Below are 17,331 nucleotides of genomic sequence, written 5' to 3'. Positions count from 1 at the left end.
GCAATGGAAAGAGAGGGGCAAGAGGGCATCTTCCAACTTTTGATTTTTACACAGAAAATAACCAAAAAAAAAAACAAAACAAAATACAAAAAGTAGATCTGGTGTTTTGTTGCTGGAATCCACAGCGGTCCTACCTTTCATTTCTAACACAGCATGATCGGGCACATCCTTCCCCTGCTCATTGGTTTGCTTTAATGTTCGCTCTTTAAAATCCTCGTCCGTGGGACAAATTACAATAGCCTTGCGTTGAAAACCCTCAAAAGGACGCATTTTTCGTCTCCTTGCTGATCCATATACATTTGTCTAGCAATGGCGACAAGAAAGAGGTAGAAGCTTGTTTGTTATTGTTTTACTTGCAAAAGCTTTCCGCTGGAATGGGAAGCCGGAACCCTGCAATCATCAAGTGACACAGGTTTGTTTGGCTGGGATGAGGCTACGCGTTAGCTCGGCTGCTAGAGGCCGCGTCGCTCACAAGGCTCACCTGCCGTGACCGCTGCCCAGCGTGCACCGTCGACCAACAAGGGGGACGGGGGACCCAATAAGTAACCAGCACTTATTTCGTGGAGAAAAATAAATCATGTGATTTGAGATTATATAGCAATTCTGAGCCATGTTAGTTAACTAAGCAGTTGACAGTTAAAGGTGATTTATTTTTTATTTTTTTAAAAGAAAATAAGGCTCATGCCTGTTACCAAGCCGCGGCGATACTTTAGCAATTTTAACTTGCATCATGGTGGGTGGGGGGGGGGGGGGGGGGGTTAGCACGACAGGTCTTAGGAGTAGCACGGCTGTTTCGCCGTTCTGAGGTTGTGGGTTCAAAATCTTGGCTGCAAATTTCATGCGTAGAGTTTGCACACTGCAAAAAAATTATTGTTAGGTTCACTGAGGATGCTGGCCGTCTAAATGTGCCCTGCGATTGGATGGCACCCATCTCTCAAGTCAGCGCGAGTAAGGACAAGTGGTATCGCATATGGATGGAACGCTCAACAAACGTTTGTATGACGTGTTCGGTATTTTACCATTAGCATTCGGAAGTACTAAACAGCCGAGAATTAAAAAATAAAAAAAATTAAAAAAAATTGGGGGGGGCAAAGGGAAAGAATCATTCAGGACTATTGATAGCATGGAAGTGTTTTACAAAGAAATATTAAGTAAAGACTTAACTACTGCAATGGCAATATTCACATAAAATCGTGTAGTCCCACCACCGCAAAAACACAATTGTGCTTTCGTCCGCAAAAGTAACGAGACACCTGACCCTGTCACACACCCCAAAATTCGCCAACATGGGTCTCAAAGAAAAATCTTTTGAAAACGACACATGACGCAAATCTTGTCAAATTTCAAACACTCGTGAAATTGTTTCCAAAGGTGAGTTTGCGAATGCGCAGTGATGTTGCCGACAACTGACCTGGCATGCATATTACAGGATTGTCCTTCGGTTTTGTGGGTTGGCGTGACCGACAGAAAGCGTTATTCCAATGTGGCGTTTTAAATGAGTGATTTAAGACGGCATCAAGAGCAAAATATGTCACAGATACGCATCTAGGCTCTTCTGATTATACGTCTTTATTTACAGAATGACATGTAGCGTCCTTTATGTTCTGAGCTTGGTCATCAAATTAATGTTTTAGAGAATGATTTGACTCTGATTTATAACTAGTTATCATAATAAACGTGATATGCGGTCATATCGACAACACGCGACCAAATCTCTTAACAATTGGACAATTCAAATGAGACGCCTCATAACCTCGTTCTCACGACGCGGGAGCACTGCAGCATTATGTCACCTCAGGATTGAGACGCAAGAAATGTTTGATGGTTTCCCCCCCAGAAAATATTGACTTTTATCACGACACAACTATTTCTTGATCATACGGTTCCAATGGACGGCGCCAAATTCAGGCCGCAACAATCAACGGAAAACGTCATTCTCGATGCTACACACTAGAAACTCGCGAAAACGAAGAACAGACTCCAAAAACGGCTCCAAAGCAATATCGGTGCAAACGTCACGTTGAATCTGAGTTATAAGTAACAAGTGTTAGTCAGCATAAAACAGCACAGTAGCGATGAATCGTCGTAGTTATAGGAGAAAATACGCTCATTTAAATCCATGAAAGGAAAATTCACGCAGTACAACTGGCATGGAGAAAACACAAATTTCATTGGACAGCATTAAAAAAAAAGAAAATGCACGATGAAAGAAAAACAATGTCGCGCTAAGCCCCCATGAACAAAAATGAGCACAATTCAGTTGGTCTTAACACGGTGGGTCCCCGCCCCCCCCATTTTTCGCCCGACACTTACCCGGACTTACGTGGTTTTCCAAGGAGTTCTCGTCCCGTTGACACGACAACACAGATATAACTCACCTGCGCATACTCACGTCTCCGATTGCAACGTCGCCATCTGACCCTTACCTACCTTTGTTGCCAATCCCCCCCCCAATATCAGACCTGAAAATGTCAACCCTGTTAGACGCTACTTACCTTGGGGGGGTCAATTCATAAAAACACACACTCAACAGTTCCACGCATCTCACGTCTAGTTAGAAAAAAACAGCTTTTAAAGTCAAAAAGCTCTCTCTTAGAAATTAGCAACAGAAGGTGTTTTTCTTACTCACCAGCGTCAGAGCTTACTTGTTTCTCAACATCTTTACAAAGTCACGGTCTACTTGTACATTGTCGCAGTTCACAAGACAAACAGTTTTGTATTATGACAGGAGATAGCAAGTGCAAAAAAAAATATATATATATATATATAAGATAGCGAGGGATGACAACATGGATTAAATATTCTGTCACTTTCGTTTACAATACAAGACAAGCAAAGTGACAATCAAAAAAAGAGGGTGAGATTCAATGCTGCTTCTACTACTTCTACAATACACAGAGCCCCCCTGAAAAATAAATAGATAGTCCATTAGAATCGAAGTAATCATTGAGTGACGGTGCTGAGTGTTGGCAGTGTGCGCGCGGCTGCCCGTACGCTACCTGGTCCAGGATGTAGTTGCGCCTCTTGCGCGCGGCGATCTCGATCAACCGGTTGAGACACTGCGTGGCCTGTTGGATCAGAACGTCCCAGCGGCCCGCGTAGTTCCTCTGGCGCCGCAGGCCCATCATCTGCGCGGAACCGTGTCAGAAAACAATCATCGGGGGAACAAAAAAAAAAAAAGATGAAACTCTGAATATACTTGCTTCCAACACACAAATAAATAGATCAATAAATAAAATTACAATTCTTGGCATTTTATTAAATAGATGTGGATGAGCCGTCCGTTTTTGCAGGGGCTTGACTCATTGCGCCCACCTTCATCTTGTCCATGATGGCATTGGTGCCCAGGATGTTGTACTTCATCTCAGGGTTGGTCTCTGCGTGCTTGATGGCCCAGGTGGTCTTCCCGCAGGCGGGCAGGCCCACCATCATGAGAATCTGAAAACAACCACACCGGAAGTAGAAGCCTTCACTGGAGTAGGCCTATTTCGGACCCGTTCAGATGAGTATTTACAGATTACTAAACAGGAATTCACCGATTGCCGCTTCGTTAGCTGTGGACTTCACTCTGAACTATTCATTGCGAAAAACTCATCTATTTTCGTTTTTGTTATTTCTGTAATTTATGATTTATATAACAGGGAGGAGATATTTATTTTTCACGGGTAATTTCCGCAGACTGTGAAATGGGCATGGAAAGCATGGACGTGGTTCGAATTTCTACTTACTCAGATCTATGACTTGTTTAATGGCACGAGCCCTCATGCTATACGAGAAGACATTTTGCAAACATCCTAGTCGGATACAGTATTCATTTTTTTTTTTTTGTCAAGCAATTTTTTCCTAATGGCATTCAATCGTAACAGGGTTGTAAAAAAAAAAAGAAGCACAATAACTTCAGCCTCCCCCCAAGTTTACATGAACTTTAAAAATTTGCCTGTTTAAAGTTTTTTTTATTTTTATTTATTTACAGTACTTTTGTGCTGTATAAGACATTATAGAAGACTGCAACATTACATAATGAGTTAAGCATCAAAATCCTGAAAACAGTTGCGGGAACATTTGGTCCCACCTTGAGTTGTCTCCACCACCGCCACACACGCCTGCATATGCCAGACATGGCATCTGTAAAGCTGTTGTTTACTGTGATAGTGGCGACATAAACGACGCAAATATAGAACACACATTTTTATTCAGAGTGTGCATATCGCATCCGGAGAACGTTTACAGTGGTCCACTTTTCTGAGATTCATTTTTCAACCATATTCCAAAATGAAACGATTTTTTTCCTCCTCAAAAAGGAAAAGGGTTTTTCAACCCCACGGATATTTGCAACTTATTCAGAGGTACACACAGTCTTTGTCATGAAGCGTTTTCACTGATCATTCAGAATTTTCTTCATCTGTGGTAAATTCAGTTGATCGGACATCTATACCGGGTCCCACGGTCAACGGAGCAAAAACCAACAATGAAGATCAAAGAATTGTCTTTAGATCTGTTTGAGATCTGGGCTGGGCGACAAACAATCAACGCGGCCTTGAACGACTACGTGAGGACAGGGGCCTTCAAGAAGCTCTGACCCAGCATTCTTCTTAAGGCCTCAACACGCCAATCCGACGACGGCTGTCGGATAGCCGGTACAAGCTATTTCCCAAGAACTAACTCAACTTTGCTCATTTTCAAATCTCCTCAACGGACATAATGGCGAGCTGGATAGAAGAGCGTGAAGACGAAGTAATCACTCTCATTCAAGAGAGACCGTCGTTATTCGACTTCACCGTCAAAGGCTACAAATTGACTATCGCTGCCGATGGCGTGGACGGAAGGTCCGGTGTAGTCGGCGTCTCCGGTGGCTTTTTTGCTGTGTATTCGGCGGTCAATTTCCGGTCCGACGTGCTGACTTCTAGGCCGAACGTCGGAGAGGCGTCAGTCTAATCGGAGTGACCAGCGGAGACGGGACCCGATGGTGGGAACTCTTGTCAGATCCTGAGCGCTTGTCTCTAGATCTAGGACCTGTGCGTCGATCCACCAGTCAGGACTTTATGATCGCAAGGCCATATGTGAGGAGGTCCAATATACGCCAACTGTACTGAGAAGTTTAAAGCTGCCATATGACGACGTGATAATGAATTAAGATAAGGACGACAGAATCATCCCCTCTGGCTGCTCCTCTTCCGACGTTTCGAGAGGAGCGGTACATTTGGATGGAGCTTCCACGACGGACTTGACAAACATGACGATGGGTAACTGCTGTCTCTGCTGCTTCATGGTGACAAAAAGGCTTCTATACGTGTCCATGATCGTCGCAACACCTGCGGAGAATTTCATAGAGCGAGCCCTTTGAGAGTCCCATGCTAAAGCCTTCTCTTGGAGTTCCCTTGATAGTCTCATAAGTTCGGAGAGACGTCTCAAAGACAGGCCTTCTTCCTCGTCATCCTTCACCGGTTCCGTATCTGACGAATCATCTTCCTCCTCGCTATCCCACTTGGTCAAATCTGCCAAATCCTCATCCGTTAGTGGATTCGAGTGGCCATCGATGAGAGCGATGACTTCGTCTTTTGTGATGTCATCGAAACCTACCCCGCCAAGTAGTTTTGCTAATGTGACGGACTGATTAATGGCAAAGTCCTGCACTTCCTCAGGAGAGACGCCTTTGGAATTCTTAACGCACTCTGGCCACAGTTTCTCCCAGCACGCAATCACGGTTTCCTTTTTCATATCCTTCAGAGATTGGTCGATGAGGGCGATACCCGTGGCGATGGTGAATTTCCGCCAACACCTATACAGCGAAAATTCCTGGTCCGTAAGCATCGCGATCCAAAGGTGATTGAAAATGTTGCGGGTGTAGCGCGCCTTGAAGGTCTGGATCACACCCTGGCTCATCGGCTGGAGGAGGGAGAACGTGTTGGCGGGGAACAACTCGATCCGGACGCCCGCGTGAAACAAATATACAGGGTGGCCGCCAGCGCCGTCCAAGACTAACAACACCTTGAAGTCCATGCACAAGTTACTGAGGTATTCCTTGACTTGTGGGACGAAGCTCTGAAGGAACCAGTTTGCGGTAAGGGATTTGGTGATCCATGCCTTGGAATTGTGCATCCAATAAACGGGCAGCACATTCTTGTTAATATTATTCTTGAGGGCTTTCGGATTTGCAGACTTGTAGATCATGCCTGGTTTGAGCATGAAGCCAGCTGCATTTCCACACATAATAAGCGCCAGACGGTCCTTGAGTGCCTTGGCCCCCGGAGTTCTGGATGCATCTTTCATGAGGTAGGACCGAGAAGTAAGCCTCTTCCAGAACAAGACGGTCTCATCCATATTAAACACCAGTTCCGGATGATAGCCATTTTCCTCAATTAACTTACTGAAGGTCTCGGGGTATTTCTTGGCCGCTTCCGTGTCGGCAGACGCCGCTAAGGAAAGACTCCTGAGTTTGAACTGCTGCTGGAAGCGGAACAACCAACTGAGGCTTGCCTGAAAACCTCCACGCGGTGATGCCGAAGGTCCCGCTTTCTTTTCGTTGAGGCCGCCAAGGAGTTCCTGAGAGAAGTGCAGGTACAGTTTCTTTGCCTTTTCACGGATGATGTCGCTGTCTAAGGTGATGTTCTTTTTCCTGCAGTCCATAATCCACACGGCCAAGGCAGACTCCATCCTCACGATGTGCTTGTCTCGCACAATCATGACCATCTTGGCATTGCCGGACATCATCGCTTCCACAGTCTTCCTGATTGCCGTTTCGTTCTTCTTGATGTACCGTATGGTACTCTCGCTCACGCCGTAATTAAGGGATACGGCGGCGACACTTTTTCCTCCTTTGAGCATTTCCAGGAGGTTTACCTTCTCCTGAAGGGTCATAACCTTCTTCTGTCGCTTAGGCTCTTTGCCAGGAGACTTAGGAGCGGGGCGTTTGGCCGGCATCTTAGGGCATTAAAGAAAGAGCACAAAAATACGCGCAGATTTGCAATAAATGACCTTGTCAAGCACTGTGACCTTTTAACCAAGAAAAGCACAAACACCTTGACTCATGAGAAGTGTAGGAAAATGAGTCTCGAGAATCGATTGGAACCGGGGCTAACATTCCCCATTCCCCGCTTCGGAGCCTTGTCCGCTGACCCGAAAACAAACTTGCTGAGACCAACGAAGAAGAAGTGCGCACACGTTCAAGTCGCGGGGGTACAGCCGGCACTGATCCCATGAATTGCTTAACTTTGTTCAATTAAATGAAGAGTCGCCTCAACGGAACATTTACAAGAAGATATGTACAAAGGAGGTTGGATGACATGTTTAATTAAGTTAATGAAGTGCATGTCTGGCGGGTTTGGTGCTTCCTCTCACAACAAGCCTCTGCCTCCGGTGTCAAAATCGGGTGAGTTAGACGACAAAATACGTCTATGGCTATCATTGCCACAGGTATTTTCGATGCCAAGTGAGCGCATCCTCAATGAATCGATTTATAAACGCATTTCGCCACCTGTTGTCGACTGAAAACAACCAATCGGAGCTCGCCTAGCGTTCACAAGCTGGGTACGCAAACGGGAAAGCTTGTGAGTCGAGGTTCCACTGCACTAAAAATGACTAAAGAACACAACAATTTAGATTTTGAAAATTGAGACTGAAAAACCCAACGGAAACCTTAAAATGAAGGAGTCATCTTCAAAGAGAGGACATTCAATGAATGAATTGTACTTGCAGCAAAACAAGTTGGCCCCAAGCAGCCACAACGAAGACAGACAAGCTTAAGCGAACCTTTTTTCTTATCTAGGACCAATGGAAAAACGCTTACGTTGTAGGTCTAAATTATCCAAATTATTTTGAACCTATTCCCCTCTACTTAAAGTTTTTGTCCTCATTCTGAAACACCGTAAGCGACCACAAAAGAAGCCGTTTGTGATAGGAAAGTAGTACAGTATGCTTGAAATTAAGAAAATACGTTGTCGGACGAATCCTGGCTGAGAGACGAGCTTTGTACGTCAGCGAGGAGCTAAGTTTAGTCTGGGTTGTTACTGGAAGTTACAGAAGGCCTTTGCTGCATATGCATGTGCGACGATACAAAATGGAATCATCTAAGGTATTTACTTCTGAGGATAATGTCGAATGCGTTTTACTAAACTGTTTATAGTTGGTGATGGCGACAGAAGAATACAGTGAAGTTGAGCTGATGTCTTACCTCGCATTCGGCTTTGCTGGCAGGTCCCTTGGTGCCTCTGACTTTGTCCGCCAGGGGAATGTCGTGGATGTAGGTAAAGCCGCTGGGCGGTGGGAAGTAAGGCGGCTTCTGTCCGAAGTTGAACTCAACGGCACAGTTCTTCACCAGCACGTGAGGGAAGAGCGCACGGCCCGCCAAGGCCTCCTTGGTGGTCTTGAACGCTACGCCCAGCGCCACGCCGTTCTTGGAGAATCCCATCTCCACTTCTTCACCTTGGTCAAAGTCCTGCCAATATCACGGCAGGTGTTAGCTTTTTGGACAAAGCGGTCGAGGTTAAGCGGGTGCCGTCACTTACGATGTAGCAGCCGATAACATCGTTTTCCCCAAATCTCTCCCCAAAGTCGGCAAATTTACAGTCGGACGATTTCTTGCCGGTTCCGCCGTATCCAAAGGAAAAGGGCTCCTCCCCTAAAGATAAGAATTAAGGGTGGTTCATATATATATAGCATGTCAAAGTACAGCTTTTCTTTTTGAGGGTTGCTCTGCAACCCCTGCGGATGCTCTCACCGAGCTGAGTGCTGCAGTGGTTGAGAGACCATCCGATTCGAACCACGTGCGGCTCCGGTTCCGAACTGGGAAGGTGCTTGACGGGAATTTCCTCATTGATCTGAAGAAAAAGATAAACAGTGAGCAGACTTTACGCCGATATGATCGAGTCCCACTATTTGAGAAGCACCGGTTTATAATAACCTGTGGGAACAAGCACATTGTGTCTACTGTTCTCAAATTTTAAACGTCCATGGATCCCTTTTCACTAATTAAACTTTGTGTACTCCTGAATGCCATCGGAACTAAAAAGTACCAATTTCGATTTTTTTTTTCTCGATTCTTTTCTTTTTTTTTTGACGACAGTGACGTGATCATTTAGAATTTACCTTCATCTCATAGCACACGCGTCCACAGGTGACCCCATGGGTGGCTCGCGCCCCCGCCCACAGGTAGGCGAAGCCCTCGATGGTCAGCGGGTAGCCGCTGTAGCGGTCTCGGGACACTTTGAAGTGCAGATCGCAGTTGTCTGAGACCAAAGTCAAGTTGACAGGTTAGGATATCCTCATGAAAACATGCAGATTTCCAGGGCCCACTTACATGTGTCCATCGTAACAAGAGTGTCGTCAATGTTCTCTTCATCTTCTGCGGGCGGCTGTGGCGTGCGAGATCTTAAAAATAGAGAGAAACAGCTTGATTAACAAAAAAATTAACATTCATTCGGCTGCCGAGCATTTTCAGAGCAGCGAAATTTGGACAACCTTTCATGTGCTGCAGAATATTGGTTCATGACTATAAACAAAAATGCTACTAAAAGAGTAGACCGTCATCTTTCAGCAGGAAAAGTTAACTTTTTTCTGCTCTTTAGTTTTCTGTTCTGGTCTAAATGTGTCTGCCTAATTGTTAATGAAGCCGCCGTCTTATTTTACGTCTAGATACGCATTGATTGAAACAACATTTCACCACCACCACCACCACTATAACACGGTTCTAGCCAGACTTCTGTTGAAAGTTTTTTTTTTTTTTTAATCAGGGTGCACAAGAGCCCACGCATGTTTGATCGCGTCAAAATCGTGATTTAGGTCCCAAAACGATAAAGTGTTCAGCCCCATTGTGGAGCCAATTTCAACATTGCGATGTATGAACTGTGCCACAGAATACATTAGTGAAAATGGTTCTTGAAATGACAGAGGCTCTGAGGATATAAAGTAAGGTGGATGTGTTGCATGGAAGAAAAAAAAAGTATAACAAACTATCAGTCTGAAATTCATAACAGACAAGCCATATTGGCGTTTCTATTTTGAAAACTTATAAATAATACATCTCCTTGAATTTGGACACCATTTTTGGCAAAAAAAAAAAATAACGTACGATTTCAGATACACGATTTAACTCAATATGTTTAGCTGTCGTGACAGCTCAAATATCTTTGCAGTGGTTTCCTCTACAAGACAAAACACTTTGAAAGGGTTTTTGATGGCAACAATTTATTTTCAAACATAACGGTACAAATTCTACATTTGACAAAGAAGGATGAACTTTAAAGGCGCCTAAAAGTAAACATTGCTTGTGTCAGGCCATAAGTCACAATTTGGTGAGTTTGGCCCCCCCCAAAAGAATACGAAAAAGAAAATCATTTCAAACGGTGTTATTTTTATTTTCCTAACAAATCATTAACCAATCAAAAGTGTTGAATTTCTTTTTTTTTTGTTCAAAGTTCTCACACCTACTCCCAATAGTTCTGCTTCGTGTGATAAGCTGTAAAACATTCTCCGGGATGCAAGGCGACGCCACAAGATATACACCACATTCTGGTATCACTTCGTAGGCCTCTGCGAGTGCAGACCCGACACCGTCTTGACCTCCGAGCCAAGTCGGCGTTCGCCGGTCTCCTCATGTTTTCGAGCTTGTGCTTGCCAAGCTGTCCGTCCAGCCTGCTTTCTGGGTCCGTTTTACACGGTGCCCTTTTAAAACCCAAATGCCAACGCTTCTTCACCTCCACCGTTGCACATTCCTCCTCCTCCTCCTCATTTACCTGCGCCGCCACATGTCGCTTCACCGTCCAGGACTTCACGATGCTGCGCATGAACTCCAAGAGGGTTTTACACTCCTTGGGATGCCTGGCTCTGTAGATGACGTGGGCATTAAACATACATACTTGAAACAGATAAGCGACAAACTTCTTGGACCAGTTTGTCGACCTTCGGATGATGTATGTGATGTTTTTGTCCAACTTTTCCACCCTGTTCATGCAGGAGTTGTACGCAACAACACACGCCGGCTTCAAAACAGGACCCTCGTGTTCGTGTCCTTTCAGCGACACTTCAACGGTCTGCATGTTATCTTCATGGCAAGTCGTCACCAACTGTTTGTCCTGCCATGCGACGACCATCACCTTCTTATTGTGCCGCACGAGCTTCTCCTTCGCTCCCAATTCATATTTTGTCACCTCCCTAAAGATCTTGGGTTCTCCCCTATTCTTCTTCATTTTTCCACAGACGTTGGTTTGTGCTTTAAGTAAACGCTCACACATTGCGACGGAATTGTAGGACTCGTCCATGTACAGCGTCTAACCGTGACCTGGGAGGCGATCAAGGAGGGAGAACACGACCTCCGACGTCAAACGAGCTTCCCCGACATCAGGCTGCATATTGAAACAATACCCCGTGGCCGAGTCGCAAAGAATGTACGATTTGATTCCACATTTCACCGTTTTTTTGGCGTTGTACACCCGAAAGGACACACGTCCCTGCCACTGCATCATGCCCTCGTCAAGGCAAATGTTTTGCCCCGGTTGATACATCTCCTTGAACCGCTCCACGATGTAGTCCAGCACTGGACGGACTTTGAACATTTTGTCAGCGTCGTCCTGTGATGCATTATTGTTGAACGTAAGGCGCTTCCATATAGCCTGAAATCGGTTCCGTGGCATGGTCTGGCCGAAATGTGGCGTTGCGTCCACCTCGTCCGCACTCCAGTAAAGTGGAATGGTTTGCTTTTTGACATAACTGGTGATAAAAGTGAGTCCGAAGAAAGATTTGAGTTCTGCGACTGACACGGGCGTCCACTCTTGACTTCTGCTCAGCGGCAAATTCTCCGGATGAGCTTGAAGACACTGAGCCGCATACAGGTTAGTCTGATCCGCGATACGTTGGAGAAGCTCGTCAGTGAGGAAGAGCTCCAGGAAGTCAACCGGCTGATTGGAAGCAAGCTCTGCGGCGGCACTCCGGGGTCCAGGGGTCGCGGTGAAGGAGATCTTATTTGGTTTCCAGTCGGCTTCGTGCCAGCTACTATCTTCATCATCTTGAATCCATATGACATCTGTAAATTAAATAAATAATTATGAAGATACTTTCATTGCTGCTGCGAGCAGTGGAGGAATTATTCATTCAGGTATTTACCTTCGTTCTCGCCGTCAACAGAGGTGCGATTGGAATTCCTGCATGAAGCAAGACAGAAGAAATAGAAATCTTTTTACAAATTTTACCATCACCACAAGAATGAATGTCTTTTATTACTGCGATGGAATGCGGAGAAATACTTAATTTTTTTTTTTGTACCTTTCCTCTTCAGACTGCCAACTGGAGGGGGATCCTTGTAGGATGCGCGATCTGTAAATGGAAAATTCCTTCACATCGGTACTTGGAACTGTTATCGCACGGTAATATGAGATGAAATTGCGTTTAATAGAACGGGGAAAATGGGGATTGCTTTGATTGCTCAAATCAAAGCGATTCCCTCTTTATCAAAGTATTGTAGGCATGGGCTGGTTTTATGGATAGAATTTTTTTTTTTTTTTTTTTTTTAAATACAATTATCAGGGTTTCGAAATAGCCTAAAACTTTCCAGTGGACATATAACTGGTCCTCAAGTGTGTTCACCTCTAAAACTATTCTTATTTCTAATGTTTGGCTTTCAATGCAGCATGAGACTTGGCATTGTTTTGGCGTCTACTGATATGTCATCAATTTTTTCTTTCAACTGACTGTCGTATGTCTGATTTTTATTTAAGCACAGCACTTTCTATACAGACAAACCGAAATACACCAAAATGGGTCTAGGGGGAAAAAGTCGCCAACTCGGTTGTGTCGACCACAAAAAAAAATGGTTGAAACAAAAATGTGAATGAAAACTATGAATGAATGAATTTTTTTTTTTTTTTTTGCAGCCCATAACCAATGTTCCGAGTTTCTGCACGGAAATTTGTTGCGGTGGACACTCTTCCGGCAGACAACCCTCCTGCAACAGAGTATCAAGGCATTTTGCTTTAACTCTTTAAATAGTCAAAATTAAAGTTTCTTGTCATTACTACACAACGGCGCTGGACCCGCGGAAATACGGGAATGGCATTTGTAAACTCTACTACATTGTAGCTTTGCGGGTGGCTATCAACGACCACATGAGTAGCCTGTGGGGCTGTTCTAATAGTTCACGAGTAATATGACATTCAATTTACAGGAATGTTCATCATTGAACAAGTAGATTTAGCTCATTTGTATTCCGAGTGAGGTAAACTGTAACGAGATCGCTTAGGGCTCTCATAGTGTCAGAATCCGATACAAAAGCAATAAAAATGAGCCAACTAGCAAGCTAGTTCTTACCTCCAATTCTTTCTGGAGCATCTGTAGATGAAGCTCAGCTGCTCCCAGTGGATCCAGATAGTAACCACTCATCTGACGAATCCGGGTCGGGTTCATCAAATTTATATGACCTAGATTTATCGGACAAGCTGGGCGGTGGGAAAACGTGCGGTGGCCCGGTTGATTGTCAGGATTCTTTTTTTTTTTTTTTTTTTAAAGATATTCTTCGTAGTTTTAAACTTTTAAACCTCTCTATGATCCCTGGCGTTCCCTTCCCCCCTTTTTCCTGCCCTCACCGTCGCAACACACAATCAGAACTGAGTTGGGTGGACTTGCCCGACTTTTGCTTTGCAATTCTGTCTCATTATCGACCAGCTTCTGATAACATTATGTTGAGCTCTCAAGCGGAGTTGCACTGCTGCCAGATGCAGGGTCAGTTTGACATTACACTAGTTTAAAAGACCGACACTTATTGACAAGCTCTACCAACCGATCCCCAGCTGGATCCATTGAAAATCAATTGATCTATAGAGATGATTGGCAGATGCAAAAAAAAAAAACTAAAAAAAAATCAGGGCTCAAAAAAAGCTGTGACTTGCTTTTAAAAGAGCCACATGGAGAATGACCACGAGGCTCCAGTTATGAACAAGCCTACTTTTTTGCTTTAGCACTGTAGCTTGGCCCAAGTGGTCACGGGTCAGACCAAACGGGTTCAAAGACAGTGCTAAAAAGCTGACACGCATTGCTGATAATTAGGCCTAAACCGGGTTCCCGTCTGGTAAAATTCTGAAGGAAGGCCCGACTGTCCAACATCTCAAAAAGATTTATGTTTAGGATTGAAAACTCGTACGTGTTTGGTCAACACAGAGCCAGGGACTTCGTCATTGTCATGTGAAAGAGGAGCAAACTGTTTGTATGAAGTTACTCAATGGTCGCTAGGGTTGGGCATTGATAAGCGAGAACTGAGTAGAACTGGGACTAATTCTGGTTCTTCCGGCACCTTTCAGATTTGTAAATACCGGTGTCGAGCCGCAGGGAAAAAGCTCCAAACAAAAATGTGTGGATGCTGCGATGCAGCCCGACGTTCTGAGATATGAGTGCTTTGGGTTACAAGCGTGAAACAGAACAATATCAAGACGTTCATGGTCTCACTATTTGGTGGATTTTATGATCAAGGGTGGGTTACCTCAAGTCCGCTTTTGTTAAATGGGTGTACAATGTAATGCAATTTGTTTTTAAACTAGAGGCTCAAAAGAACGCTCCATCAAACTGACTCTTTATACATTCAGGTTTTAGACTATTAAGTAATAAATACCTCTTCTCCTCACGGTGCTCATAGTAGTTGTATCCCCGGCTCTCCTCGTGCGGTCGCTTTCGGCCGTACTGTTCGCTTTTCTCCGACTCCACCTTCACCTGCTCTGCCAGATCGCCGTCATCTTGTACACGGCTTGGCTCGGCCTCGTGGTCCTCCCGCCCCGCATCGCCGGCTGCCTCTGGGGTGTCCTCAGTTTTGATGTCGTCTTTAGTTTCTGTAATGAAGGGCAATGAAAATTATTTGGTCAGCCTGTGTCCCAATAGAGGTAAGGTCATAAAGAAAAATACAGAAAGTAATCCGTCAGATACTCACGGGTCACAAACACACACTCAAAAATTCACATCTTAACCTTTTGTCAGCTATTCACTCACTTTTCTATGATGCCCCAAAATGGCATCAAAACCCAGAAAGAAAGTAGTAATCGGTGCCAAAGAAGTATGGTGAGGTGACAAATGAAAGAACAAACAGCTTTCCATTTTGATTTCAATTTTTGTCCGAACACACCGTAAACCGTTTATTTTCAAGGGTATTGTCCTAAGAGTGACAGAATTTTTAAGTGTTTTGGGATCGGCGTTTGAGATTTCCAGCTTTGTTATCCGTAAAAGGATATAACGTCCACTCTGACTAAAGAAACTAATGCTTGCAAATGGTTCCTACGTAGGTTTTGGTAATGCTGATAATCAAACGGCAGCGTTGGTATTTTTGGCTGCAGTTGGATAAGACATGGTATGAAGCAAACTCCCAACAATCGGCATCAGGGGTGTTGTTCCGAGTTAGTAGTATCGTTAAAGTCTTAACATGACATCCTTGGCGCTTGACCGCTTAGTTAAGAAAAATATGTTGATAGTGAGCCTTAAGTTTACAACAAAAGGCACTTCCTACAACAACAACATTCCTGTACAAGTTTAAAAGCATTTTAGTCCACAAAAAAAAAAAATGCTATTGCAGCATTTGAGTCAACACACCTTGTTTGATGTTGATGTGTTCCTCCTCGTCCGGTTCAAGTTTGACATCCGCCTCCATGTTGGTCTCGGCTTCGGGAAGGTCAGCGTCGGCGCTCATGTCTGGCACACTCTGGCCCGAGTCTGACGCCGGTTGACTCTCATTCGGCTCGGACTCGACCTCTGGTTCGGCCTCTTCTTCCTCGTAGTAGCCGCCCGAATCTCTGCCTTCATCTTCCTCCAGCAGCGCGTCGCCGTCACCTTCGGCAAAGGCCTCGGCTGTGAATACCCACAGAAGGATAAGGCGTTACTTTGATAGTAGTCAATACGATTTGGTGCATGCCGCATTTTCAACAATCAGAATTATATTTCTTTAACTGCCATTATTTAACTCATCTCTTAATTCGTCTTCAAGTCGTGTACGTCGCAACCAACATTTTCAGTTGGTTGTACCCCTTTTTTGGGGAGTCCAGCAAGCAAGACCATGCATGTTAGTACAGGTGGTCTCCAAGAACTTGGCATTTTGCAGGCCAATAATGCTGGACAATCTTTAATTAACTTCAAAGTTTTATAGAACGCATAGAAACATCAAAATTCTTTATTTAGAATAAGCGTATGCTGTTCAAACCTGAATTGTTCAATTTCATTGAGCTAAGGTTAATAGTTCAATTTAAAATTATATAACATTTTTGGGGACACGGTGTATATACATAACTCATGTAGTAGGAGGAGGACTTACATATATCCCAACTTGGATTGCCACACTTACCTGCTCTGCATTGGTTTTCCTTACAAATTTCTATTAAATGTAATCACTTTGCATTCCAACTCCATCACTGCTAAACCACACGTTTATAAGAAATGAAACGAAAGACTGAATCGACTGGCACGTGGTGAACATGCAACACACAACCGTATAATAATTAAAAAAATATTTAAGTTTAAAAGTCCCGTTCACCTTGCTGCGCTTGGGTTTCGCCCCCGTCTTCGTAGTCCTCGGCGCCGTCTTCGTAGTCCTCGGCGCCGTCTTCGCCCTGCTCCTCATCCCCTCCATCCGGCGACTCCGCGAGGGCTTCCTCCTCCAGCGCCGCCTTGAGCCGCTCCACCAAGTCCGCTTTCAGGCCCCTGGCATCCAGGCCTCGACGCTGAAGCTCGTCCTTCAGCTCGTTCACTTTCAGTTTCTTCACGTCGAAACTCATCGCGATGCCTGGCGTGTGCGCGCGTACAGTACAATGGCTGCAAAGGAAAAGCGCGGGGATGAGACGCAGCAAAGTTTTCACTGTAGAGTTGAACTTACCAGGACGCTACATTTGAGCGCCATTAGTGGAGCGTTAGGCTAACATTAGCCATTCAACTACATTATTCCACACTTTCAGCACACGAAACTCAACGGGGTAACTTCGACCTAGTACCGCATTTATAACCATCACCGAACAAAATTGACAACTTACACACGTATTTCAAACCACTCGTTTACCGTTTTAGAGATGGAGCTTATCACCTTCGATGTTAGCTGGCTAGCTTAGCACGAAAACCAGTATGATGCAGCGAGCGCGAGTTGAAAAGCTACTGCTTCAAAAGCGCATGTAGCAAACGTGCATTAGTTTCTCGTGCAAGTTGTACACACGGGACGCCGTTCGCGTGGGCAATAAAAAAAAAAGTTAGACGGCGAATTGTAAAACACAAATCAAGGCCTACCTCGCAGATCTCGCGGGCAAATAAAAGCGTTGTAGACGGAGCGCGAGACGAGTCGACGACTGCCCTCTAGCGCCCAGCTAGCTAAACTGCCGGAAGTGCGTT

The 17,331-nt window shown here is 44.7% G+C and overlaps 1 protein-coding gene and 1 non-coding gene across 3 annotated transcripts in view; both read right to left on the bottom strand.

Moving 5' to 3' along the window:
* LOC148333120 (heterogeneous nuclear ribonucleoprotein U-like protein 1) overlaps positions 1 to 17,331 on the bottom strand; it is a 21,742-nt gene extending 4,411 nt beyond the window's left edge. Inside the window, exons 1-12 of one of the 2 annotated variants that reach the window (XM_088299732.1) lie at positions 17,230 to 17,331; positions 16,490 to 16,767; positions 15,556 to 15,810; positions 14,591 to 14,804; positions 9,296 to 9,366; positions 9,085 to 9,224; positions 8,717 to 8,816; positions 8,505 to 8,617; positions 8,171 to 8,434; positions 3,316 to 3,438; positions 3,000 to 3,128; positions 135 to 303 (exon numbers count right to left, since the gene is read on the bottom strand). In XM_088299732.1, the coding sequence (XP_088155858.1) occupies positions 135 to 303; positions 3,000 to 3,128; positions 3,316 to 3,438; positions 8,171 to 8,434; positions 8,505 to 8,617; positions 8,717 to 8,816; positions 9,085 to 9,224; positions 9,296 to 9,366; positions 14,591 to 14,804; positions 15,556 to 15,810; positions 16,490 to 16,730 (1,819 nt within the window). In that variant the 5' untranslated portion in view covers positions 16,731 to 16,767; positions 17,230 to 17,331. Of the gene's footprint in view, positions 1 to 134; positions 304 to 2,999; positions 3,129 to 3,315; positions 3,439 to 8,170; positions 8,435 to 8,504; positions 8,618 to 8,716; positions 8,817 to 9,084; positions 9,225 to 9,295; positions 9,367 to 14,590; positions 14,805 to 15,555; positions 15,811 to 16,489; positions 16,768 to 17,008; positions 17,191 to 17,229 lie in introns of those variants that run through there. The other variant, XM_088299733.1, reaches the window with a different exon arrangement.
* LOC148333121 (small nucleolar RNA SNORA50) lies at positions 13,862 to 14,002 on the bottom strand. The gene has a single exon (XR_015844553.1). It is a non-coding gene; the product is annotated as a small nucleolar RNA SNORA50 (small nucleolar RNA).

Source organism: Idiotropiscis lumnitzeri, chromosome 7, assembly GCF_059441095.1.
Source record: "Idiotropiscis lumnitzeri isolate Australia: NSW breed Sydney's pygmy pipehorse chromosome 7, RoL_Ilum_1.0, whole genome shotgun sequence".
Lineage (NCBI taxonomy): Eukaryota > Metazoa > Chordata > Actinopteri > Syngnathiformes > Syngnathidae > Idiotropiscis > Idiotropiscis lumnitzeri.
This window is presented reverse-complemented; position numbering and strand designations above follow the sequence as displayed.